The sequence below is a fragment of the Neovison vison genome, chromosome 12 (assembly GCF_020171115.1).
Source record: "Neovison vison isolate M4711 chromosome 12, ASM_NN_V1, whole genome shotgun sequence".
In the NCBI taxonomy this organism is placed as follows: Eukaryota; Metazoa; Chordata; class Mammalia; order Carnivora; family Mustelidae; genus Neogale; species Neogale vison.
The window spans coordinates 96,649,831-96,676,649 of NC_058102.1; the positions used below are offsets into that span (position 1 = coordinate 96,649,831).

Sequence of the window (26,819 nt, forward strand, 5' to 3'; positions counted from 1 at the left end):
GGAGCCCCTATTCCTTTTACTAGAGAATAGTATCAAGAAACCAAGATCAGAGCACTAGGTATTTTATTTGTTGCATCATCTTTTATTCCTCTCTTTCCCCATCCCCTGCCATACACTAGTTGTCAAAATGTCATTCTTCTGTTCCTACTGCCGATATCCTTATCCCATCTTCAATACTTGTCAGGTACATGGCCTTGGGAATTTTAAACCTTAGGAATCTAAGTTTTAGTCTTCTCATCAATGAAATTGGTATATGTGCTGCCAAAGCAAGCACTCGTCAATGAAATTGGAATAATAACTCCTACCACATAGTATTATTGTGAGAATTAAAATTTAAATGAAAGGATGTACATTTCTGGCACATACAAAGTGCCCAGCAAGTGATTCTGTAAGTATTACTGTTCATAAGGATTATTGTATGGATCAGAAGAGATTATATATGCAAAGTATCAAGCATAGTACTTGAGTCCTTCTTCATCCTTGATAAAATTCCATTTTCCTTTATCCTGAAAATATTGCTGTGACCTCCTAAATAGTTGTCCTATCTCCAGTCTCTCTCTGTTCCAGTTCATATGACACACTGTTGCCAGATTACTGTTCCTTAAGTACAGATTTATTTATGTAATTTTTGTTCAGTATAAATCATTCATTCAGAGTCTTCTGTTTAATTTGGGACATATCCTTCTGATCTTTATTTTTTCTGTGCATTTTTTAAAAAAAGATTTTATTTATTTATTTGACAGAGAGAGACACAGCAAGAGAGGGATTTTGACAAGCTGGGGGGAGTGGGAGAAGGAGAAGCAGGCTTCCTGCCGAGTAGGGAGCCTGATAGGGGGCTCGATCCCAGTATGCTGGGATCATGACCTGAGCCGAAGGCAGAGGCTTAACCCACTGAGCCACCCAGGTGCCCATCTGTGCATTTTTTAAAAAAGATTTTATTTATTCACTTGACAGGATCACAAGTAGGCAGAGAGGCAGGCAGAGAGAGGAGGAAGCAGGCTCCCTGCTGAGCAGAGAGCCCAATGCGGGGCTCAATCCCAGGACCCTGAGACCATGACCTGAACCGAAGGCAGAGGCTTAACCCACTGAGCCACCCCGGCGCCCCTTTAAAACATTTTTTAATTAGATGGTATATATAATTATATTTTGCCTTTTTATTTAACCTTATGCTATAAATATTTTTCCTTGCTATTAGAAATTCTTTGAAAACTATCGTTTTTTAAAATATTGGCAGAGTGTTTTATTGCTTAGGCATGCGCTTTCTCTTATGTTTCTTCTGTTATTGAACTTGTATTTTATTTATTTATTTTTTATTTATTTTATTTATATTTTTAAAATTTATTTTATTTTTATTTATATATTTTTTATTTTATTTATATTTTATTTATTTTTAAAGATTTTATTTATTTGTCAGAGAAAGAGAGAAAACATGAGTGGGGAAAGAGCAGAGGGAGAAGCAGGCTCTGTGCTGAGCAAAGAGCCTGATGTGGGACTGGATCCCAGGACTCTGACCTGAGCCAAAGGCAGACATTTAACTGACTGAGCCACCCAGTCATCCCTGTTACTGAACTTTTAGATTATTTCCAGTATTTTTGTTAGAAGAATTCTGTGAATATTTTTGTGCATAAATTTTTGCCTGCATTTGGGGTTATTTTCTTAGGATTGAGTTCCCAGAAATAGAATTACTGGGTTACAGGGAATAAGCATTTATTGATTTATTATTAATTATAGAGTTAATTCATATTGATTGTAGGAACCTTGGAAAATGTTTTTGTAAGCAGTATAAAAATACAAGTCACACGCATATTTGGTAATTCTAGAACCCAAAGATAACTGTAATTACAATTCCTTTTAGTTTTTCTGTGTACATATGTAGCTTATCTATATTTTATATAATTGGGATCAAAGCAAATAGCTATATTTCTCAAAATACGATCCTCGGAATGTTTAGTAGTCCTATAAGATATGCTACAAAATAAGTAAAAACAAAATAAATAGCAAATAAATAAATAAGGTTCCTGTGGTCAAATTAATCTGGGAAAACTGTAAATCACACTCCCATTGTGAGTAGTCACGTGAATAAGAACACACTAAGTCTTGCCGATAAAATAAAATTGCTTTCCTATGTTTAACCCATAATTGGCCAAACTTATTTAATGATTTTGGGGGGTTACTTTTTTTTTTTTTAAGATTTTATTTTTATTTATTTATTTGTCAGAGAGAGAGGTAGAGCGAGTGCGAGCACAAGCAGACTGAGTGGCAGGCAGAGTCAGAGGGAGAAGCAGGCTCCCTGCAGAGCAAGGAGCCCGATGTGGGACTCGATCCTAGGACGCTGGGATCCTGACCTGAGCCGAAGGCAGCTGCTTAACCAACTGAGCCACCCAGGCGTCCCTGGGGGGTAACTTTTATTATTATCATATGGAAATAGTATTTTATATAACAAAAGCTTTGGGAAATGCTCAGAAACTATAGGATTACCTTTATTGTCTTGCTGTGTTAGCCAGATTGCTTTCTAAAGGGTTTTACCACCAGCAGTATATGACTATGCTGATTTTTTTTTTTTTTACTAATCATAATAGATATTTATTTAAAGCAATACATTTGCAGCTCAGATAGTTCTAAATTGTACATTTCAGCTTTATTCAACTTCTTAAAAATATTTGAGGGCAGCTGCAATGACAGTTTTCAACTCCATGATTACTTCTTTGCCCATTCTTCTCTCTCTTTCCTTTCCCGGATAACTTCTTTCAGATATGGGTCAAGGTAGAATTTATCCTCCTCGTATTTTGTCCATTGCTCTTTAGGCAAGATCTGATGCCTCATGGTCAGGTCCAGTGCCCTCTTAATGCGAAACATCCTGTCATTATAAAGGTTCTCAGGTAGCCTTCTTATGGCTTCTTTCACATCATCATTCTCATGGATTGTATCATCTCGCATTAACCCCAGTTTATTGAACCCTGCAGCATTGTAGTACCATTTTCGAATACCCTCCAGCCACTGGCTTGATGCTGCAACGGCAGGCCTGCTCGCCATTTTTTGACTATGCTGATTTAATGACATCTTTGACCACACTGGTGTTCTTATCTTCAAAAATTCTACTACTCTGACAAATGGAAATTTTATTTTATTGTTTTATATTTTTTTCTTTTATTATTAGTGAGGTTGAACATTTTTGCATCTTTTTCATTTATAACACAATATGCAGAAGTAGTGTAAAATATACAGCTTTTGGAGCATAGCCTGGGTTTGAATTCTGTCGCTTACTGACCATAACTTTGGGCAAGCTATTAAATTTCTCATTGTTTGGTAGCTGCTATTTTCTTTTTGGAGTTGATCATGAAATTTACATATATACCATTTGCTCTTAGATACTGCTCTTTAATATGAGTGCCAGCCACTTTTCAGTATAGTATCACCACATACTAGGTCTCTGCCTATAATTCCCAGTGAAACTGGGCTATGTGGTGTAAGACAGGTGGAATAGCATTGTGCCTTTGTGATCTTGGACCCATCTTTAACCTCTTAAGGACTCTTTTTTTTTTTTTTTAACCTCTTAAGGACTCTTTTTTTTTTTAAGATTTTATTTATTTATTTGTCAGAGAGAGAGGGAGAGAGAGCGAGCACAGGCAGACAGAGAGACAGGCAGAGGCAGAGGGAGAAGCAGGCTCCCTGCCAAGCAAGGAGCCCGATGTGGGACTCGATCCCAGGACGCTGGGATCATGACCTGAGCCGAAGGCAGCTGCTTAACCAACTGAGCCACCCAGGCGTCCCCTCTTAAGGACTCTTAATCTTAGCTGTAGATGATAATATCTACCCAATGTCTAGATTCAATAGAGTAATATATGTAAAGTTTCTGATGCAATGGAGCCACTTATTTTTTTTTTTTTAAGATTTTATTTATTTATTTGACAGAGAGAGATTACAAGTAGGCAGAGAGGCAGGCAGAGAGAGAGAGAGGAGGAAGCAGGCTCCCTGCAGAGCAGAGAGCCCGATGCGGGACCCGATCCCAGGACCCTGAGATCATGACCCGAGCTGAAGGCAGCGGCTTAACCCACTGAGCCACCCAGGCGCCACTTGTTTTTTTTTTTTTTTTAATTTTTATTTTATTTATTTGACAGACAGAGATCACAAGTAGGCAGAGAGGCAGGCAGGGAGAGAGAGAGAGGAGGAAGCAGGCTCTCTGCCAAGCAGAGAGTCTGATGCGGGGCTCGATCCCAGGACCCTGGGATCATGACCTGAGCCGAAGGCAGAGGCTTTAACCCACTGAGCCACCCAGGCACCCCCCAGGCGCCACTTATTAATCAATGTTCTTTCCTAACTGTTCTTAGCATACTGTGAGTTTTCCACTGCTATGATTTTGCTTGTTGTTACTCCTCTTAGGCCCTTTCCCTTCCTTCCTCTGCCCACAGAAATATCAGCCACTGATTTGTTATTGTTACTACTGTTACTACCTAGTATTTAAGGTTGGGTCCCTGAGATTCTCCTGATTTTTTGTCACCTTCCCCCATCAAACACAGTGTGATTATTTAGTCTCTTGAAATCTGGTACCAGTATGTATCAGTGTCTCTTAAGATACCTAAGACGTTTATATTTTTGTGTTAGTCCTTGCCTAACTTGTCCACCCTCTTCCTTAGACTGTAAATTGCTTGATTTTTTAAAAAAGACTTAATTTCCTCATTTGACAGAGGGAGAGCACAAGCGGGGTGGGGGGCATGCAGCAGGCAGAGGGAGAAGGAGAAGCAGGCTCCCTCCTGAGCAAAGAGCCTGACGTGGGGCTCAATCCCAAACCCTGGGATCATGACCTGACCCAAAGGCAACCGCTTAACCAACTGAACCACTCAGGTGCCCAAATTGCTTTAAAGTAGGGACCATTTTACTCCCTCTTGATAATCCCTGTAGCACTTACTAGGATACTTTTCTCATAGGAAGCTTTCAATAAGTGTTTATCCTTTTAATTAATTTGTAGTCTGGTTTCTGACTACTCTGCTTTTCTGAAGCTATATTCTTAAAGATAACTAGAAATTTCCAAATTGCCAATTTTTTTTTTCTTCTCCGTTTTCCTTAATCTCTGTGCATTATTTAATACCCTTAATCAGCTGCCCTTAAAACTCTTTTGGTCTCCATGGCATAACACTGTCCTGGTTCTGCTCTCCTACAGTTGTTTTCTGTGACTACTGACACCTTCTCTTTCTTGAGGAAGATCATCATGACCGTTTTTCCAAGGTCATTTCTCCATATTGGATCTTCTCTTTCTGTATTTTCCCCAGGTTTTAGAAACTGTATAATTATAATTCTTGGCCCTGAGATCATCTCCAGGCTCAGATTTGTCATACAGATCTCCTTTATTGAAACAGGTCATAGGGATTGAACAGTCGCTTCAGCCTAACCCCTTAGAGTTCTCCCAGGCCTTATTTTCTGTCTTGTCTCTTCACTGTGTTCCTGCCACCCTCCAAAATAAGGCTCTTTTACAGTTTAAGGCAACAGATTAAGGATTACAAAACGGCGGATGTGGGAGAAGAGCTGAATTTACCATGTTCTTGTGGTAGCAATCTCTAATCTGTGTTTCTGACATTTTCAAGGGCGCTACCTGACAATTCTGATATCCTGCCCTTGGTTTTGAGTTCTAGGGTAGGAATCTCCAAACCACTCCCTTCATTTTCACTTTACCTCTGAATGAAAGGACATGAAGGACAGAGAATGGAACCAAGAGGACATAAAATAGGTTCTCCTTTGTGATAATGGGCTATCTGCATCTCAGGGCTTCCAGTTAGGATGGCCATTCAAGAAGCTTCTGCCATGTCTTTTCTCACATTCCACTGTTACTTGTCTTAAGCCTTGAACTAGAATCTTTGTGCAGGTATCTTAAATATATGTTTCGAGTATTGTCCTTTCTTTTTCTCCTTAATTTCACGTAAAACACTGCCTGTCTAGAATTGAATTAGTTATTTTCACAAAGTTGTCATCTTCTCTAGACTTTCTTTGTGGTTTTTTGTTGTTTGTTTTAATTCGAGTATAATTTACAGTGTTGTGTTAGATTCAGGTATTGGATCGGTGATTTTTATCCTCTAAATTTTGCACATTCACAAGTGATACTGTAATTAGTTTATTTGTGGTCTTTTTTATTACCTTTCTTCCTCACTAGAATGCATGGTACAAAAAGACAGGACCCTTGCGTGCTTTGTTCATTGTTGTATCCCTAACTGCTGTTACAGTGCCCGGCACAACACCCAGTGCTCAATAAACATTTAAAATCCATGTGTGAATAAATATTATTACCATTTGCCCAATTTACCCACAGGTATGTTGTAAAAAATAAGAGAATACATGTGAAAAGCACCAGATTAAACCCATTATAGCAGTTTCAATTACCTCGTCTCTCTAATTCAAATCTTGGCAGTCTTTTGGCCCTATTGACTTCTTCATAATGAATTTCTCTTTCATTTTCCTTTCAATACCCATAGAGATGATCTAAATCAGTTTTTCTCTTTGGTGACTATTATTTTCATTTGTTCTACTTTTAGTTTCTATTATACATTTTGAGGTTAATCCTTAAGCACTGCTTTGAGCAGATCCTGTGTACTCTGCTTTTGGCCTTCAGTGTTCTCCCACAGTCTGAAGCTTAACTCCAAACTCAAGAGAGATTGGATACCTTCCATATTCTGACTAATTTACTTCTAGTCTCTTTTCTCATTACATATGCTTTTTGCCCAAAGTATACTAGGTTCATAATCTCTAGTATGATGCTTAAATTATTTTTTTTAAAGAGTTTTTTTTTTTTTTTTAAGATTTTATTTTTAAGTAATCTTTGTACCCAATGTTGGGCTTGAACTTGCAACCCCAAGATCAAGAATCACATGGTCTACCAACTGAGCCAGGCAGGCGCCCATCTTTATTTATTAATCCGAAATAATTACAGCCTTCTGTAGACTAGTCCCTTTTCCTCAGAGATCAAAGACAAAGTCTCTGCTCTCAGGAAAGAATGCAATTATGTTAAACATTAGAGCATGATAAAGGCCAAAACAGGTGCTGTGCACCAAGGTGTTACACAAAGGGCTACTTTTAACCTGGTTTGGGATGGGAAGGTCAGGGAAGACTTCACTGAGGAGTTTATACTTGAACTTGACCTTTAAAGACCAATAGGAATTAACTAAGATAAGAATCAAGGAAAATCTATTCCACGCCAAAGGAAGCAAAAGCAAAAATGCGTAGACAACAGAGACACAGGTTGGTAAGATTTGTGAATAAATATTCAGTGGCTGGAACAGAGTGTAAGTGACTAAGTGCTGAGAGAGGAGACTAGCAAGGCCTTTTTTGTAGTTCCATCCTCCATGTAAATACCCTGAAGGCAATAGGAATCCAGAATTTTAAGCAGAGTCCTGACTAGTTTGATTTGTCCCTTTGCCTAGTCCCGCATGCCTAAAATACTTCTCTTTCTCGTAACCACATTCCACATTCCCTGTCTAAATCCTCTCATCTTCCAAAGATTACAACAGGTCTGTGTCCTCCACAGAATCTTTTTAAATATGCAGGGGTCAAAAGTAATTTCACTCTGTGTTGTGTACCTGTTCTCCAAACCATTTAGGTTTGAAACCTAAAATTAGATTTTTAAAAAAAGATTTTATTTGGGGGGGTCTCCTGGGTGAGTCAGTTGTTTAAGCATCTGCCTTAGGCTCAGGCCATGTTCTCAGGGTCCTGGGATGAAGATGCCCCCCTCCCCCCAACCCTGGTCAGGCACCTGCTCAGCAGGGAGTCCATTTCTCCCTCTCCCCTCCCCCATCCCCTGCTCTTGCATGCTCTTTCTCTCAAATCTTTAAAAAAAAAAAAGTGAATATAAAGTTTAGGAAAAAAAATTTTTAATTATTTCCACACCCAACATGGGGCTTGAACTTACAATCCCAATATCAAAAGTTGTACACTTTTGATCTGATCATGACCTGAGCCAAAGGCAGAGACTTAGCGACTGAGCCACTCAGGCACCCCAAAATGAGAGACTTCTAAAACCTACAGTATGGGCACCTGAGTGGCTCAGTTGGTTAAGCGACTGCCTTCAGCTCAGGTCATGATCCCAGAGTCCCGGGATCCAGTCTCACATTGGGCTCCCTGCTCAGCCGTGAATCTGCTTCTCCCTCAGACCCTTGCCCCACTCATGCCTCTCTCTCTCTTTCTCAAGTAACTAAATAAATCTTAAAAAAAAAAAAAAACCTACAATATAACAATATTAATGGGCATTCTTAGAAAGAAAGATTATGGGATGCCTGGGTGACTCAGTGGGTTAACTGTCCACCTTCAGATAAGGTCATGATCCCAGAATCCTGGGATGAGTACTACATTGGGCTCCTTGCTCACCCAGGAGCCTGCTTCCTCCTCTGCCTGTCTCTTTCTCTCTCTCTCTGACAAATAAAATCTTTAAAAAATAAAAGATTATTTATAATCTAATCACCCGACAACTTTTCATGTTGCACATTCTTTTCTAAACTTAAAAATATACAAAACATATTTAATTGAAATCATGGTATATTTATATAGTTTCATTGTGTTTCATATTATGTCACCTTATGTGATTTAAAATTTTATTATCATTCGTTAAAATTATGTCATGTCTCTTTAAAGTTTATTTATTTATTTTTAAGTAATCTGTACACCCAATATGGGACTTGAACTTGCCACCCGAGATCAAGAGTCACACACTTCTGGGGCGCCTGAGTGGCTCAGTGGGTTAAAGCCGCTGCCTTCGGCTCAGGTCATGATCCCAGGTCCTGGGCTCGAGCCCCGCATCTGGCTCTGCTCTGCGGGTAGCCTGCTTCCTCCTCTCTCTCTGTCTGCCTCTCTGCTTACTTGTGATCTCTGTAAATAAATAAATAAAATCTTTTTTTTTTAATTGTTTTTTTTTTTTTAAGATTTTATTTATTTATTTGACAGACAGAGATCACAAGCAGGCAGACAGGCAGGCAGAGAGAGGGAGAGGAGGAAGCAGGCTCCCTGTAGAGCAGAGAGCCCGATGCGGGACTCGATCCCAGGACCCTGAGATCATGACCTGAGCCGAAGGCAGTGGCTTAACCCACTGAGCCACCCAGGCGCCCGAATCTTTTTAAAAAAAAAAAAAAAAAAAAAAAAAAAGTCACACACTTCTGACTGAGCCAACCAGGTGCCCCTATTATCATTTTTATTGGATGTATTCTACACTGTTCCTGTATACCTGGACTTGAAGTTTGTTTTTAATTTTTAGTTCTTTATAGATAATGCCATAATTTACCCATGATTACCTCTCCCTTTCTTCTTTTTCTGTTTTTGTTTTTTACTGTTGGAAGTATTTCCTTATGCTGTATTCTCAAGGTTGGAATTATTAAATGTGTTGAATTATTTTTTACTTTAGCCAATTACCCCTCCCCCATCAGTGACTTCCCAGTGGATTCTTTGCTAATAAGATTTGTCTGGCGGTCTCTTCCTTTCCCTTCTCACTGTTTCAGCCAATTCTGTCTCTCATGCCAGGGTTATTGCACCCTTTTCCCCCCTAACTGGTTTCCTGAGTCTCCAGGGTTTTCCCTTGCCAATTCACCTTTTCATCCTGCTGGATTAATTGCCCTAAAACACTGCTTTGGATAAAAGAGTCACTCATTGGACATACGTTTATTGAATGCATGCCATGCACCAGATATTAAACTCCTTAGCTGGTGTTTCAATGTCTGAGCATCCCCTGCTCATTAGCTTTATACCAGCCCTCTGACTCAGCCACCATATCCTGAACATGCCACTCCGTTCCCATGTGTGCATTTGTTTTAGGATGAGCTTCTATTTTGAATCCATTCTGCCTCCTTGTTTACTTATGTGAGTTTGTCTGTTTCTTTAAAGCCCAGCTCCAGTCATCCTCCCTCCATGAAGCCTCAGCTTTTTTATTCTTCAGTTTATACTCTTATCTTTAAACTGTTGCATTTAGGCAGAAAATATCCTCAGTGCCTTTCTTTTACTCACCAGATAAACTTTAAATTCCTTGATGTTGTGTTGAAGGCTTTCCAAGATCTGGCCCCATTTTTTTCTTATTCCCTAACATGAACTATCTGATTCACCCGGACTCCTCTTTGTGTTTTCTAAATACTCCACGTCTCTTTCCACATCCATGACTTTCTTTGCTTGCTTGTTCTTTGTCCTGTCTCTTCTGTCTGTCAGATCTTACCCATTTTCTTTAACAGTTTTTTTTTTTAGTTTTAATTAATTGATACTTGAATTTTGAACAAAAAGCCAATTCATCGAACAATATATAATCCATATGTAAAGACCTTGACTTGACTTTTTAAAAAAGATTTTATTATTTGATAGATGGGGAGCACAAGCAGGGGAGCAGCAAGCAAAGGGAGGGGGAGAAACAGGCTTCCCACTGAGCAGAAAGCCTGACATGGGGTTCGGGGTCAATCCTAGGACCCTAGGATTATAACCTGAGCCAGAGGCAGATGCTTAACCTACTGAACCTCCCAAGCACCTCTAGGCTTGACTTTTTACTTTTCTTTTACAAATCTTTCTTTTTACAAAAGTAATACTTAAAAAGGAAAAAAAAAAAAGTAATGCATGGGGCGCCAGGCTGGTTTAATTGATGGAGCATGTGCTTTCTTCTCAGGGTTGTGAGTTCAAGCCCCATGTAGGATGTGGAGCCTACTTAAAAAACAAAACAAAAAAACACAACACAACACAACACATAATATATATGTATATATAAGATTTCTAAAAACATACTAATGGTATAAATGAAGATATCTATGAGGACAGAAAGTATATATATTAATGGTTAATGGTTTCTATTACCTCTTCTTCCAGGTTGCCCCTCTTAAGATAACCAGCATTAAAGGCTTGGTATCTTTGGTATGTGTCCTTCCACACCTTTCTCCTTACCCCTGTGTGTAAACTGAATGGACTGTTAAGTGCTGCTCCGTGCCCCAACAAGATTGGGAGTGTACCTTACATCAGCAGTTCTCAACAGTGTTGTCCAGGACCCTTGGGGGTTCCCTGAGACAGTTTCAAGAGGTCTGCAAGCATAACTATTTTTATCATATACTAAGATGTTAGTTGTCTTTTTTTTTTTTTTTTTGCTGAGTTGACATTTGCTCTGAGGGTGCAAAAGCAAAGGTGGATAAAACTGCTGGTCCCTTGGCACTAATCAAGGTGGGTACACCAACTCCCACTCACTGTGCTCTTCACTGCCGCATGCTTGCAGTAAATAATGCCAGTTTCACTTAAGAATAGCCTTGATTATACGCTAAGATTTACAAATTTTGTTAAACCCCGACCCTTGATTACACATCTTTTTACTTTTTTCCAGCTTTATTGAAATATATTTGACATAGAACATTGTGTAGGTTTAAGGTATGCAGTGTGATGATATGATATATGTATAGTGAAATGTTTACCACAATAAGATTAGTTAACACATCCTTCACAAAATTACCATTTTGTTGTTAAGGTCTACTCTCATAGCAACTATGAAGTATACCGTATGGTTCTCTGTTAAGGATGGTTACCATGCTTAGATTCCCCAGAACTTACTCGTTTTATAACTGAAAGTTCCTCATCTTTTTAATGTTCTCTGTGGACTAAATGGGAAAGAAGGATGAAACACTTGGCTGCATATTGAAGTAAGGTGGAGTCTTTTTTTTTTTTTTAAGATTTTGTTTATTTATTTGACAGAGAGAGATTACAAGTAGGCAGAGAGGCAGGCAGAGAGAGAGAGGAGGAAGCAGGCTCCCCGCTGAGCAGAGAGCCCGATGCGGGACTCGATCCCAGGACCCTGAGATCATGACCTGAGCCCAAGGCAGCGGCTTAACCCACTGAGCCACCCAGGTATCCAGTAAGGTGGAGTCTTAAGGAAAAGCACTGGCACGGTTGTCCATAAGTTGCAAGCTAAACAGGCTTCCTTTCCGCAGAACACATTTTTACATTAAAAAAAAACACTGAAAACTCATAATTGAGAACTGGGTATCTGCTACGCATTTTCCTGAAGGGAAGGAAGTGAGCTTATCATTTCAAGGAAAACAACTGACACTGTTTGTTGCCAGTGGTAAAATTCAAGCCTTCAAGTAAAAATAAGAATTCTGGGGACGCCTGGGTGGCTCAGTTGGTTAAGCGGCTGCCTTCGGCTCAGGTCATGATCCCAGCATCCTGGGATCGAGTCCCACATCGGCTCCTTGCTTGGCGGGGAGCCTGCTTCTCCCTCTGCCTCTGCCTGCCACTCTGTCTGCCTATGCTTGCTCTCGCTTCTCTCTCTATGACAAATAAATAAAATAAAATCTTAAAAAAAAAAAAAAAAAAAAGAATTCTGAAAAACTGGGGCGCCCGGGTGGCTCAGTGGGTTAAGGCCTCTGCTTTCGGCTTGGGTCGTGATCCCAGGGTCCTGGGATCGAGCCCCGCATCGGGCTCTCTGCTCAGCAGGGAACCTGCTTCCTCCTCCCCTCTCTCTCTGCCTGCCTCTCTGCCTACTTATAATCTCTGTCTGTCAAAAAAAAAAAAAAAAAGAATTCTGGAAAACTTGTATTTGCTGCTGTGAACTTGAGAGCTTCCCAGTGAAGACTTTTCTGATCAGATTAGTGAATTTTTTTTTTAAGATTTATTTATTTATTTTAAAGAGAGAGAGAGACCATGACCAGGAGGGGCAGAGGAAAGAGACAACATCAAGCAGACTCCAAGCTGAGCTTTGAGCCTGATGTAGGGTCTCAATCTCTTGACCCCCAGACTGCCACCCGAGCCAAAACCAAGGGTTGGATGCTTAACTGACTATGCCACTCAGGCACCCTATTTGTTTTGTTTTAAGATATATTTATTTATTTGGAGGGGAGCAGAGGGAGAGAATCTCAAGCAGACTCCCTGCTGAGCATGGAGCCTGACACATGGCTCCATCCCATGGCCCTGAGAGCATGACTTGATCCAAACCCAAGAGTTGGACACTTGACCAACTGAGCCACCCAGGCACTGCTATTTTTTGTTTTTTAATATTGCATAGTAAAATGGATAATATTACAAAATAAGAGTGGAAGGGATTCTGAAAGAAAAAACTTTGAGAATAATTACTCTCTACACATTGCCTTGCAACTTGCTTTTTCACTTAGTATATCGTAAGCACCATTCAGGCCAAAGTGAGCGCATTTATATCTGACACTCTTTCTCATAACAGCATGGTGTTCCATCGTGTGGATGGTCTGCATGTATTCAGGCAGTCATCTGTTGATGGCCAGACAAGCTGCTTTTGGTTTTTCCTATTTTAAATTACGCAGCAACAAAGATCCTTTACATATGTCCTACGTACTGGTGCTTTTACATGTGAAGTACGGATCCTTAAAAGTTGACCTGTTTTTCATGACCCATTTTTTTTTTTTTTAAGATTTTATCTATTTATTTGACAGACAGAGATCACAAGTAGGCAGAGAGGCAGGGAGAGGGAGAAGCAGGCTCCTTGCTGAGCAGAGAGCCCGATTCGGGGCTCGATTCCAGGACCCTGAGATCATGACCTGAGCCGAAGGCTGAGGCTTTGACCCACTGAGCCACTCAGGTGCTCCTTCATGACCCATTTTAATTAAACTTACCCTCTCTATATCTCCAGTCATTTCTGCTTCCTGTAGTTCTTGTTTTTGCCCCTTTGGCTTTTTACTCAGTTATTGGATGCCCCCATGCTATTGTCTTGTGTTTGTTTTTTTTCCTTTTTTAAACTCTTCTTCTCTGCCTGTCCTATTTTACCAGCCAAATTAAAAATAGAATATAGAAACTCCTGGGGCACCTGGGTGGCCCAGGTAAAAATGGAAACTCCTGCGGCACCTGGGTGGCTCAGTCGGTTAAGTGTTCAACTGTTGGTTTTGGCTCAGGTCATGATCTCAGGGTAGTGAGACCGAACCCCACTTCGGGCTCTGCACCCAGCACGGAGTCTGCTTAAAGATTCTCTCTGTCCTTCCCCTGACAAGCATGCTCTCTTCACTCTCTGAAGTGAATGAATAAAATCCTTAAAAAAAAAAACTTCCTGGGTACAGGGCTGGTGTATTATACAGTGTTTGGTTACTCAATGAATAATGTTGAGATGGGGAATTGAAGGTTGATGAGAGAAAAGGACGCCTTCGTGGTTGCATTTTAGGGGGTAGATGAGGGCTGAGGAAGGCTGTGTGCATTCATGGATTCTTTCAGATTCGGAAATATTTGAAAATTAGGAAGAAGAACTGTCTAATTTAATTCTCTCATTGCAGGCAAATACATCGCTTCAACACAACGACCTGACGGGACCTGGCGCAAGCAACGGAGGGTGAAAGAAGGCTATGTGCCCCAGGAGGAGGTCCCAGTGTGCGTGGTTAGGCGTGAGGAGGGGGTACTTAATGGGGTCCCTACAGAAAAGAAGAATCTCTTGATCCCAAGACCCTAGGAAATGGAAGGAGGGAGCAACTATCTGAGAAAGAAGAAGAGAGGGGGCTGGGATTCAGGAATGAGTGAGGGGTTTAAAGTGCCTAGTCCTGTTCCTATGGCTTCTGTTCTTTGGAACCTCCAAACAGCATTCAGACAGAGAGAACTTTGAGATCTGGAGACCTTCCCACAGCCTGCAGAACAGGGGGAAATTGGAAAGGGACCACAGGAGAGGAAGGAAGCAAGAAAGTGAAATGGATGAAGTGATTAGAAGGTTAAGAAAAGGGCTCCAGAAGTCAGTGTTTCTTTGAAACTGTTGACCTCTCTTCCCTGCAGGTATGAGAACAAGTATGTGAAGTTTTTCAAGAGTAAACCAGAACTGCCTCCAGGTCTGAGCCCCGAGGCCACTGCTCCTGTCACCCCATCCAGGCCTGAAGGAGGGGAACCAGGCCTCTCCAAGACAGCCAAGCGCAACCTGAAGCGGAAGGAGAAGCGGCGGCAGCAGCAGGAGAAGGGGGAGGCAGAGGCCTTGAGCCGGACTCTCGATAAGGTGTCTTTGGGAGAGACTGCCCAAGTCCCCACTGCTCCGCAGGGCTCCCGGGCAGCCCCTACAGCTGCCTCTGACCAGTCTGACTCAGCTGTCACCACTGAGAAGGCCAAGAAGATAAAGAACCTAAAGAAGAAGCTTCGGCAGGTGGAAGAGCTGCAGCAGCGGATCCAGGCTGGGGAGATCAGCCAGCCCAGCAAAGAGCAGCTGGAGAAGCTAGCGAGGAGGAGGGCGCTAGAGGAGGAGCTCGAGGACTTGGAGCTGGGCCTGTGAGGCCTTTGGGGAGTAGGGAATGGACTGCAGAACAAACCATGGGGCTCTCTGGGGTCCTGAGGAATGTGGGCAGCAGCAGTCAGGAGGGGGACCCCCCATACTGACTCAGTTCCACCTCTCATGGTCCAACTCCGTCCTCCAGAGCCTAGCCTCGCCGTCATTCCTTCCCTCTTCTTCCCAACTCCTATTTTTTGGACTTTTCTCCCTCCCATTCCCAGTGTTGAAAATCTCAGTGACTACCCCAGGTACCTTTGCTGCTGATTTGGGTGTCTTGTTTAAAAGAGAATTGGGTGGGTGGGACTCTTGGAGAACTGAGGTCGAGGGTAGGGGGAGTACACCCAAGTCTTGGAGTCTTGGTTCCTGTTCACAGTGTTTATGGGTTATTTCTCCCTCCATTCCTCACCTCCTTTTTTTTTTTTTCTCTTTTTTTTTTTTTTTAAAGAACAGAATAAACTCAAGTAGACAACATATCTGACTTTGTCCCTCTCTTTTCAGCATCTTGGCTTCTAGTAGGTGTTTTATCTCCCTCAGTTTGGTACTGGAAGACAAGTGTTGGGAGTAATATTCCTTTTAATTTTTTAATTTTTTTTTTTGAAAGCTTATTTATTTGCGAGAGAGACACATAGAGAGCACAAGCATGAGCAGGGAGAGGAGCAGAGGGAGAGGGAGAAGCAGAAACAGACTCCCCGCTGATTAGGGAGCCTGACATGGGGCTTGATCCTGGGACTCCAGGATCATGATCTGATTCAAAGGCAGACTCAACCAACTGAGCCACCCAGGCATCCCTATTTCTTTAAATTTTTTAAAAATTATGAGTGTGTGACTAAATTAGCAACACTGATTTCTGTATTGTTTGCTCAGACTTGAGTGAATAGTAATTAGGTCATAATAAAATGAAACTTAGAACAAATTTAATATCACATGTTAATTTCCATATGTCATTATTCTCCTGCTGCATAGTAATGGGACATTTGTACCTCCCTTATTGTTTCTTTCTGAAGCTCTTTTGAGATTTTGCCTTCTCAGATGCCACCTCAAGATGGTATTGTGGGACAAACTAACACAAGAAGCATTTATGGCCAAAAAGAGCTATCACTTAGTTTTTGCATATGTGATTCACCCCTCCCCCCAATTTACCACAGTCTTTCTATCCAGCTGCTCGTGTATAGAGACCAACGGAGGGGAAGTCCACTGTAATGAACCGTCCCCATTGTTCCAAGTTCTTAGCCTGACTCATACGGTCCCACACAATCTGGCCTCATTTTTTGCCATTCCTCAACTCTGGCCAAACTATGCTCCAACTATCCTGACTACTTCCTATTCATTGAATGAGCCCTATTCTCTCTGACCCTCAGTCATTTGCCCTTATGGGTCCATCTGCCTATAATACCCTTCCTGACCCCTTCTGCCTAGTCAAATCTTTCTTAGCCTTTGGATCTCAATGTCATCCTCTCTAGGAAGACTTCCATTACACTCAAATATTAATTTAGGTGCCTCTCTAAACTTGCTTCCTTACTTAGGTTTGTAATGGTATTTATTACATTACGTTATCCTGCTCACTTGTTAGCCCTCTTCCTCTTCATCAGCTCATTGCACTCCTTGAGCTCTGGGACTGTTTGTCATTGCATCCCAGTCCCCCAAACAGTAAATTCTCAAGTAATTGGTTGAATGAATAAGGCCACAAGCTATGTGTAGAAACAGAAGACAAGAGATAATTTGTGCCTCGAACAGCTGAGCTCAGTTAATGAGGACTTGCCTGGGCACCTCAGTGTGAGACTAAAAGCCTGAGTTCCCTTATGCTGGACCCCTGCACAACTGTAAAGATTTTATAAATACAACTTAATTGGCTTATATATAGATGTTTGATGTTTTATAAGTTCAGCTGCTTTAGGGGAGTCTGTACCTTAAAGACTGTTATTAAGGAGAGATTGTTTTGCAAAAGGATTTGCCACAGTAAAGCTTTAAATTTCCTGAATCCTAAGTAGTTTGATTCAAGTTCATTTTGATATTTGTTGGGCCCTGTTAGTCATTATGCCAGTCCAGAGGGATGCAATTATGAATACATTGTAGAGCCGTCATTTAAGGAAACTATTAAGTTGTATAATTCACTAGTTAAGTACTAGGCAGATTTAATTAAGTGCTAGGCAGCACTGGTTTTGAGGGAGAACTAAGAAACCATTTCTTCTGGTTGGGGGAATGGAAAGACTTAATTGTGGTGTTGGATTTTGAAGATTATGACTCACATCTCAAGAAAGGTAGATGGGTGGGGTTATGGACATTGGGGAGGGTATGTGCTTTGGTGAGTGCTGTGAAGTGTGTAAACCTGGCGATTCACAGACCTGTACCCCTGAGGATAAAAATATATGTTTATAAAAAATTAAAAAAAAAAAGGCAGATGGGGAGAGCAAGTATGGCAGCACGAAAGGGATATGGCGAATTTGCTTTCAATTCTATAGGGACACCTTTCCTTACCAAAAAATTAGTGTTAATATAGGATAAAAATTGGCAAATAAACGAGTGTTTTTCAAAATGTGGGTCATGAAACTGATTTGGAAAGTGGTGACTAGTAGTGTGTTTTGTTTCTCAAGTTTTGTTATTGTTGTTGTTTTAACATTTTTTTACTTATTTTAGGGGTGCCTAGGTGGCTCAGTCAGTTAAGTGTCCAACTCTTAGTTTCAGCTCAGGTCATGATCTCAGGGTTGTGAGATGGAACCCTGTGTTGGGCTCCACGTTTAGCACGGAGTCGGCTTGAGATTCTCTCCCTCTGACCCTCCCCCTGTTTGCGTGCTCTTTCTCTTTCTCAAAATAAAGTCTTTTAAAAAATAAATTTTTTAATTTTAGAGAGAGAGTCTCAAGTGGACTCTGAGCTGAGTGCAGAAAGAGAGGCAGGGCTCAATTTTACGGCCCTGTGATCACAGCCTGAGCCAAAACCAAGAGTTGGACACAACTGACGGCATCACTGAGGTGCCCCAAGATCTTGTTTTTAAGTAATTTCTATGCCCAAGTGAGGCTGGGACTTAGACAACCCTGAGATCAAGATTCACATGTTCTAAGACTGAGCCAGCCAGGCATCCCCCTGTGGTATTTCTAAATGGAGTAGAATAGAAAATAGCAGAGACTGATGCATAATAAGAGTAAATAGGTCTCAGGATAATTTTGTTTCAGTATGTATGTGTATCACTATATAAGTGTTGAGTGAAAATATAAAATATATTTCTTATCTTGATTTGCAGGAAAATGAATTTGAAAGTCACTAATGAAAATCAGTAGTAAGGGGCTAGGGCATCACACACTCTCTCTAGTGACTCTTTGGAATGGTTGGGGTAGAAGGATACTAGTTGATTTCCCTCAACGGGCTCTTGTAGCTCATGGCAAAATAAATTAGCTCCTCTATTTCTTTTTACTATTGAGGCTATCTTACTATTTATTTGGAAAAAATTTCCCCCCTGCAGATGATTCCTCCTAAGGTGTAAATAGCAAAGATTCTAGGAATCTGGAAGTGAGTTATTTTAAAACCTGCCATTTACCCTCATGGGCTCAGAGCCCATGTGTTAGTTTCTTATTGTCCACTAGGTGGTGCTGTGAGGGGCCGGTGTCCGCAAATTATGCTGTCTCTGGACTCCGGCTTGTTTTGAAACTAGCAGATAGGTTTCCTTGGGCAGAAAATCTTTTCTCTTCAGGTTCCCAGGCATTCCAGCACAGGGTGTCTAGATCTCCCTCCCTTCCCCAACTATAACTTTGTCCTACAAATTGAGGAGGGTAGAGAATCTGGGATCAAGAAGGTTTTTGTTTTTTCAGTATTGCCATCTCTCCAAAGAGATCAGAAATGCTTTACATTCCCCCGTGGAAATCAATGAAGATGCTCAACTGCAGTGGAAGGACTGGAGGTTATACCCCCAAGACAATAACTGGCTTAGTGGGGGTATTGGAATCGGCTGAGAAGAGGGGAGGGAGAAGATGTTAAAAGATCTCTTCTTTGGAGGTACCTGGGTGGCTCAATTGGTTAAACAGAACTAAGTTTCTGCCTTTGGCTCAGGTCATAATCCTGGAGTCCTGGGATAGAGTCCCATGTGGGGTTCCCTGCTTAGCAGAGAGCTTGCTTGTCCCTCTCCTCCCTGATTGTGCTCTCTCTCACTATCTCTGTCTCACTTCTCTCTCAAATAAATAAAATCTTTTAAAAAATATTTATTTATTTAAAAATATTTTTAAAATTTATTTGTCAGAGACTGTGTGTGTGAGCACAATCAGGAGGAGCAGCAGCAAGCAGAGGGAGAAACAGACTCCCCACTGAGCAAGGAGCCCGATGTGGAACTTGATCCCTGGACTCTGGGTTCATGACCTGAGACAAAGGCTGATGCTTAACCAACTGAGCCACCCAGGAGTCTCCCTGAAATAAATATATTTTAAGAAAAGGATCTCAGGGCGCCTGAGTGGCTCAGTGGGTTAAGTCTGCCTTCAGCTAAAGTCATGCCCCACGTCAGGCTCTCTGCTCAGCAGGGAGCCTGCTTCTCCCTCTCCCTCTGCCTGCCACTCCCCCTGTTTGTGTTCTCTCTCTGTGTCAAATAAATAAATAAAATCTTAAAAAAAATTTTTTTTTGAAAAAGTATCTCTTCCTTGGGATAGCAACAAGTTATAGAATTTGATTATATTCAGCAAACATTTTTCAAGAGCTTTCTATAGGCTAGGAGAACACAAAGTTGGATAAATTTTGGTGCCTACTTTCTAGAAGCTCTAGAAAAAGAGACAACATTCAACAATAATACAGTGTGATAAAAAGGAGAATACTTAGAGCACTGTGGAAGCAGATAAGGGACCCCCTACGTCAGTTGTGGTAGTGGGGGCAGGGAGATGGTGGTCAGGAAGGTTTCCCAGAGAAGATGACTACTAGGCTTCCATCCTATAAAGATGAATAGGAGTCCTCCAAATCTACCAGGTTCTGCTGTACTCAGGTCTCCCCTGGTGACTTCATTTACTCTTGTGATTTCAACAACTACCTCTGTGCTAATAACTTTCAATGTCTCCCAAGCCCAGTCATCTCCAAAACCTGCCCATCCAGTGTCTCCTATTTGTATGTCATTTTTCAAATTCAACTTGTTTAAAACCAAGCACTGGAAGAGACCCAAGCCTTTGATTTTTATAGTAATCATATAATTTTTATCCTTATTCATTATATGGGTGGATATCACTTCCTGTATGAATTACTTCAAAAGCACATTAACTGGTCTCCAGCTCGGATCTCTCTCCACCACAAATTTCCCCAGTCTGTCCTACATACTTAGATCTTCAACAAGATTTATCTTCCTTAAGTCCAATGTTTATGTTATCATTTCATTGAACAACATTTAGAGGTTCTGTTTGCTCTACCCAATGGAGACCAAGCTCCTTCATCCAACAGTCAAGCTAGTTGTTGTGGTTTGTATATTTGTGTTCCCCACACCTCTTCATTCATGTTGAAATTCTAACCCCCCAAAAGTGATAGATTTAATAAGTCAGAACTTTGAGTGGTGAATAGGACTTGAGAGTGGAGCCCTCCTGAATGGGATTTGCGCTTTTATAAAAGAGACCCCACAGAGCTCCGTAGATCCCTCCACCATGTGAGGTTATAAGAAGTCTGTGACCTGCAAGAGGGCCCTCACCTGACCATGCTGGCACCTGGACCTTGGGCTTTCAGTCTCCAGAACCGTGAACAATAAATTTCTTTTGCTTATAAATTACCCAGTCTGTAGTATTTTGTTATAGCAGCCTGAATGGTTTAAGACAGCGCTCTCTGTTCTGGTCCTGAATGACTCTATATTCTGTGATTCCCTTAAATGCCTTTTACAGCCAAACTCATCCACTCAATGTTTATTTCCTGAATATAGCTTATGCTTTAAAAAAAAAAAAAAGATTTTATTTATTTATATATTTGACAGAGAGACAGTGAGAGCAGGAACACAAGCAGGTGGAGTGGGAGAGGAAGAAGCAGGCTTCTCTCTGAGCAGAGAGCCCTGTGTTGGGCTCAGTTCCAGGAGCCTGGGATCACAACCAGAGCTGAAGGCAAACACTTAATGACTGAACCACCCAGGCACCCTAGCTTATGCTTTTCTACCTCAGTGTCTAAGTTAGTTATTATGATGCTTTCTATGTTCAGATAACATTAAAGGCAGAAAACATACATGACAAATTATATTTTAATATATAAAGAGCTCTTACAAATCAACAAGGAAAGACAGCCACTCCAACAGAAAAAAAAGGTAAAGTACATAAACAGCAATTCCAGTTGATATGGTTGGATTTAAATCTACCACCATGCTGTTTTTTATTTGCCCTATTTTTTAAAAAAGATTTTATTTATTTATTTGGCATGCACAGAGAGAGATCACAAGTAGGCAGAGAGGCAGGCAGAGAGAGAGGGGGAAGAAGGCTCCCTGCTGAGCAGAGAGCCCGATGCTGGGCTTGATCCCAGGACCGTGGGATCATGACCTGAGATCATGACCTGAGCCGAAGGCAGAGGCTTTAAACCACTGAGACACCCAGGTGCCCCTGTCCTATCTAATTTTGTTCCCATTTTCTTGCTAATCTTGGACTGAGTATTTTTATCTTCCCTTACTAACTATATATATATATTTATTTAGTAGCTGCACTAAGGCTTATTATACACATCCTTACCTTACCACAGACTGCCTTCAAATAATATTATATGATTTCATGTGTAATGTAAGAAATGTATAGTAGTATACTTCCATTTTCCCTTTGCACATTCTTCTTGCTATTGTTGTCATACATTTAATTTCTACATATATCCTACTGTATATTGTTACTATTTTTGTCTTAAGGAATCTATTGGTTTTTTAAATTTACTTAAGGAATCTATTGTTTTTATTTATTTACTCATTTTAAGTAATCTCTACACCCAATGCAGGGCTCAAACTCACAACCCCAAGATCAAGAGTTGGATGCTTTACTGACTGAGCCAGCCCAGTGCCCCAAAGAGTCAATTATCTTTTATTTATTTATTATTTATTATTATTGTTATTTATTTTATTATTATTATTTTTTAAAGATTTTATTTGTTTGACAGAGAGAGACACAATGAAAGAGGGAACAAGGAGGGGGAGTGGGAGAGGGAGAAGCAGGCTTCCCACGGAGCAGGGAGCCCGATGCAGGGCTCGATCCCAGGACCCTGGGATTATGACCTGAGTGAAAGGCAGTCTTAATGACTGAGCCACCCAGGCACTCCTCAATTATCTTTTAAACAACTTTTTAAAAGTGTCTTTTATATTTACCTACATATTTACTATTTACATTCCCTTAATTTGTTTGTGTTGATCTCAGTTTCCATTTGGTGTTATCTTTCTTCCATCTGAAGAAACTCCTTTGACATTTCTGGTAATGTAAGTGATAAATTTTTTCAGCTTTTGTTTGTCTTAAAATTTGTTTTTTGTCTTCATTTTTACATCCACTGAAAATACTATCACAAGTCAATACTTTTTTCATTTAGCACTTTAAAGGTGTCAATCCATCGTCTTCTGTCTTGAATGTCTTTGTTTTGTTTTATTTTTAAAGATTTTATTTATTATTTGACAGAGAGAGACACAGCAAGAGAGGGAACACAAACAGGGGGAGTGGGAGAGGGGAAAGTATGTTTCCCGCTGAGCAGGGTGCCAGATGCAGGGCTCAATCCCAGGATCCTGGCATCATGACCTGAGCCCAAGGCAGACGCTTAATGACTGAGCCACTTAAGCGCCCCATGTCTTGAATGTTTCTGATGAGAAGTTAATGCTTATACTTGTCTTTGCTTCAGTATTTTTTTTATTTTTTTAAAAGATTTTATTTATTTATTTGACAAGATCACAAGTAGGCAGAGAGGGGGGCAGGAAGAAGGCTCCCCAGTGAGCAGAGAACCTGATGTGGGGCTTGATACCAGGACCCTGAGATCATGACCTGAGCCGAAGGCAGAGGCTTAACCCACTGAGATACCCAGGCACCCCATTTTGCTTCAGTATTTGTATCTCTTTCACTGTCTTCTTTTCAGATTTCCTTTTTATCATTGGTGTTCATCAATCTGATTATGCTGTGTGTCTATGTATAATTTTGTGTTTATCGTGCATGAGGTTCATCAGATTATTTGGATCTGGATGTTGATATTTCTTCACTAAATCTTGTGAACTTTTTGCCATAATTTCTGCAAATATTCTTTCCTGCTCTCCTTGTTCCCAGTGCTCCAAATTACACATATGGTAGAATGCTTGATATCATCCAACAGATCACTGAGGCTCTCCTTATTTCCCCTCCAGCTTTCTTTTCTCTCTGTGCTTCAGTTAACATAGTTCTTATTTCTATGTCTTCAAGTTGACTGATCTTTTCAACTTCATCATCTAATTTTCTGTTAAGGCCATACAATGGTATTTTTCATTTCTTTTGTATAGTCTCTATCTTTCCTCATTGGATTCATGGTTTTCTTTAAATATGTAAACTTATTACAGATGTTTTGAAAACTTTACCTATTAATTGCATAATTTCTATCATTTCTGGGTCTATTTTTACTGTCTAATTTTTCTCCTGGCTATAGATCACATTTTAAAAAAAATTTGCTTATTTATCTATTTATTTATTTGATGGTTGGACAGAACTTGTTTATTAGACACTGTATATTCTAAATGTTACATTGTGGAATTTCTGGATTTTATTGTCTTTCGTGAAGCTACTGGGCTTCGTTCTGACAGGCAGTTAATTTACTTGCATATCAACTTGATACTTTTGAGTCAAGTTTCTAAACTTTATTAGGGCAGGTCTAGAGTAGCTTTACTCTTGAGTTTGGCCAGTTTCAAGAAGTCTCCCCTCTCATGCCATGCATATGCAGCCTACTGTTCAGCCAAAGACTCACAGGACCTCTATGTAAATTTGTGGAGCTCTTTCTTTGCATAGTTCCCTTCTCTCCAGTACTCTACCACACAATCCAGCCTCCTCAGCCTCCTTCAAATAAAAACTCTGTCTTCTCACTTTAACAAAATCAGTGTACTTTGCTTGGATTTCCCATCCTTGTGAGATATGCATATAGATATAGATAGATAGATAGATAGATAGGTGATAGATATAATCTGATGAGAAATTATGGGCAGATAGTTGGGATAATTGGAAGGTACACATAATTTGGTTTTTCCTTTTTTCTTAGGGATCACAATCTTACGCTGCCTTTGCCCAATATCTTAAAACAGTAGTTTCATATATTTTGTGCAGTTTTCTAGGGGTGTGTGTGTGTGTGGTGGGAGGGCTAGTCTGTGCCAGTTACTTTGTCATAGTCAAAAATAAGAAGACAATTCAATTTTCATTTGATGTAGAATTCTAGGTTGACATTTTTTCTTTTGGTACTTGAAAGATGTCATTCCATTGTCTTCTGACTTGTATTGTTATCTTTGTTTTCCTATGTGAAATGTTTCTTTATCAGAAATGAAAAGTAAGGGGCACCTGGGTGGCTCATGGGTTAAAGCCTCTGCCTTCAGCTCAGGGCATGATCCCAGGGATCTGGGATCGAGACTCACATCGGGCTCTCTGCTCTTTGGGGAGCCTGCTTCTCCCCCACCCCCTGCCTGCCTCTCTGCCTACTTGTGATCTCTGTCTGTCAAATAAATAAATAAATGATTTTTTTTAAAGATTTTATTTATTTGACAGAGAGAGAGAGAGAGAAATCACAAGCAGGCAGAAAGGCAGGCAGAGAGAGAGGGGAGGAAGCAGGCTCCCTGCAGAGCAGAGAGCCTGACTCGGGGCTCGATCCCAGGACCCTGGGATCATGACCTGAGCCGAAGGCAGCAGCTTTAACCCACTGAGCCACCCAGGCACCCCAATAAATAAAAAATCTTTAAAAAAATAAAATAAAAATAAAAAGGCATTGGATCCACCACGGGGAAACCTCTCCATTTCAATGGATGCCCTTTCCATTGAATTATTAAGAATTTATGACTCAGGGTGTAGACTTCTCATATCAAAATGGAGCTGGTAGAGAAAGTATTTGTAGTGAAAAATTTGAGGATGAAAATTTATTTTTTTTAAAGATTTTATTTATTTATTTATTTGAGAGAGAGAGAGAGAGACAGAGAGACAGAGACAGAGACTGAGAGCATGAGCAGAGAGAGAGAAGCATACTTCCTACTGAGTAGGGAGCCCAGTGGTGGTCTCTACTCCAGGACCCTGAGATCATGACCTGAGCCAAAGGCAGTTGAAAATCTACTGAGCCAGCTAGGCACCCTGAAAATTTCTCTCTTTTTTTTTCTTTTTCTGTTTCTTGAAGATTTTATTTATTTATTGGACAGACAGAGATCACAAGTAGGCAGAGAGGCAGGCAGAGAGAGAGGGGGAAGCAGGTTCCCCGCCAAGCAGAGATCCCGATGTGGGTCTCAATTCCAGGACCCTGAGACCATAATGTGAGCCAAAGGCAGAGTCTTAACCCTTTTTTTTCTTTTTAAACAAGATTTATTTATTTATTTATTTTAGAGAGAGAGGGCGTGAGCAAAAGTTGAGGGAGGGGCAGAGGGAGAGGGAGAGGAAGAAAGTCTCAAGGAGACTTCCCACTGAACGTGTAGCTGCAGGCGGGGCTCCATTTCCCGACCCTGAGATCATGACCTGAACTGAGATTCACTCAGAGGTTTAACTGACTCAGCCATCCAGATGCCCCTGAAGATGAAAATTTCTATTATAAGCATGATCAGGGAGGTTTATTGAGCATGGCAAATGAAGGCCACAATACAAATCACTCTCAGTTCTTTATCACGATAGTTTCAACTCTTCATTTGGATGGGAGATAGATGGTATTTGACCCAGTAATTAAAGGAATTGGTGTGGCAAGGATACTGGACAATGCAGACATGGAAGGTGAAAAACCTGCCAATTTGTGCAATATTGCAGAATGCAGAGAATTGAAGGAAGGGATGATTAGGACATATCCCAAAAGATGGTTCTGTTGACAGTCATCCAGATTACCCTGAGGCTACAGATATAGATTTAAAAGATGTAGATAAAATTTTATTAACAACAGAAGACTTAAAAACAGCAGAAATACTTTTTTCAAATGCCAGAACTGGGAGATGGCCATTAAAAAATATACGAAATTTTTTTTAAAAAAAGATTTTATTTATTTATTTATTTGGCAGACAGAGATCACAAGTAGGCAGAGAGAGAGAGGAGGAAGCAGGCTCCCCACTGAGCAGAGAGCCTGATGCGGGGCTCGATCCCAGGACCCCGGGATCACGACCCGAGCCGAAGGCAGAGGCCTTAACCCACTGAGCCACCCAGGCGCCCCAACGAATATTTTTAAGACATGGGACAGGTTCAAAGACTGTTGTTGAGAAAGCAGATTGAAGCTGCTACCGGTAGCTTTAAACTGTGTGCTGAATATTGGTGCTTGTAAACTGAAGATGTCAAACTGGCAGGGAGCAACTGACTGCTGTTTGGAGGCTCTTGAAATTGACCCATCAAATACCAAAGCATTGTACCCTAGAGCTCAAGGATGGCAAGGATTAAAAGAATACGATCAAATGGCTGATCTTAAGAAAGCTAGCACCAGAAGATAAAGTTATCCAGGTAGAATTACTGAAAGTCAATCAAAAAATAAAGGCACAGAAACATAAAGAGAAGCAGCATATACAAAATTGTTTGCCTAATA

The 26,819-nt window shown here is 40.7% G+C and overlaps 2 protein-coding genes and 1 pseudogene across 3 annotated transcripts in view; 2 read left to right on the forward strand and 1 right to left on the reverse strand.

Annotated features, from left to right (window-relative positions):
• The window catches only part of PYM1 (PYM homolog 1, exon junction complex associated factor), a 23,568-nt gene extending 7,946 nt beyond the window's left edge, over positions 1–15,622 (forward strand). For both annotated transcript variants that reach the window (XM_044228940.1, XM_044228939.1), the window contains exons 2-3: positions 14,211–14,304; positions 14,698–15,622. In XM_044228940.1, the coding sequence (XP_044084875.1) occupies positions 14,211–14,304; positions 14,698–15,181 (578 nt within the window). In that variant the 3' untranslated portion in view covers positions 15,182–15,622. The remainder of the gene's footprint in view (positions 1–14,210; positions 14,305–14,697) is intronic.
• LOC122892438 (cytochrome b-c1 complex subunit 7-like) lies at positions 2,568–3,033 on the reverse strand. The gene has a single exon (XM_044228941.1). It carries the CDS (start codon positions 3,031–3,033, stop codon positions 2,698–2,700), a length of 336 nt encoding a protein of 111 aa, XP_044084876.1. The 3' UTR covers positions 2,568–2,697.
• A 3,516-nt stretch (positions 15,623–19,138) lies between the features above and the next one.
• LOC122890984 lies at positions 19,139–26,817 on the forward strand (annotated as a pseudogene).
• The last annotated feature ends 2 nt before the right edge of the window (positions 26,818–26,819 follow it).

Excerpts from the sequence above, each read along its gene's own strand:
- LOC122892438 (XM_044228941.1), bottom strand. The coding sequence starts at position 3,033 with ATGGCGAGCAGGCCTGCCGTTGCAGCATCAAGCCAGTGGCTGGAGGGT.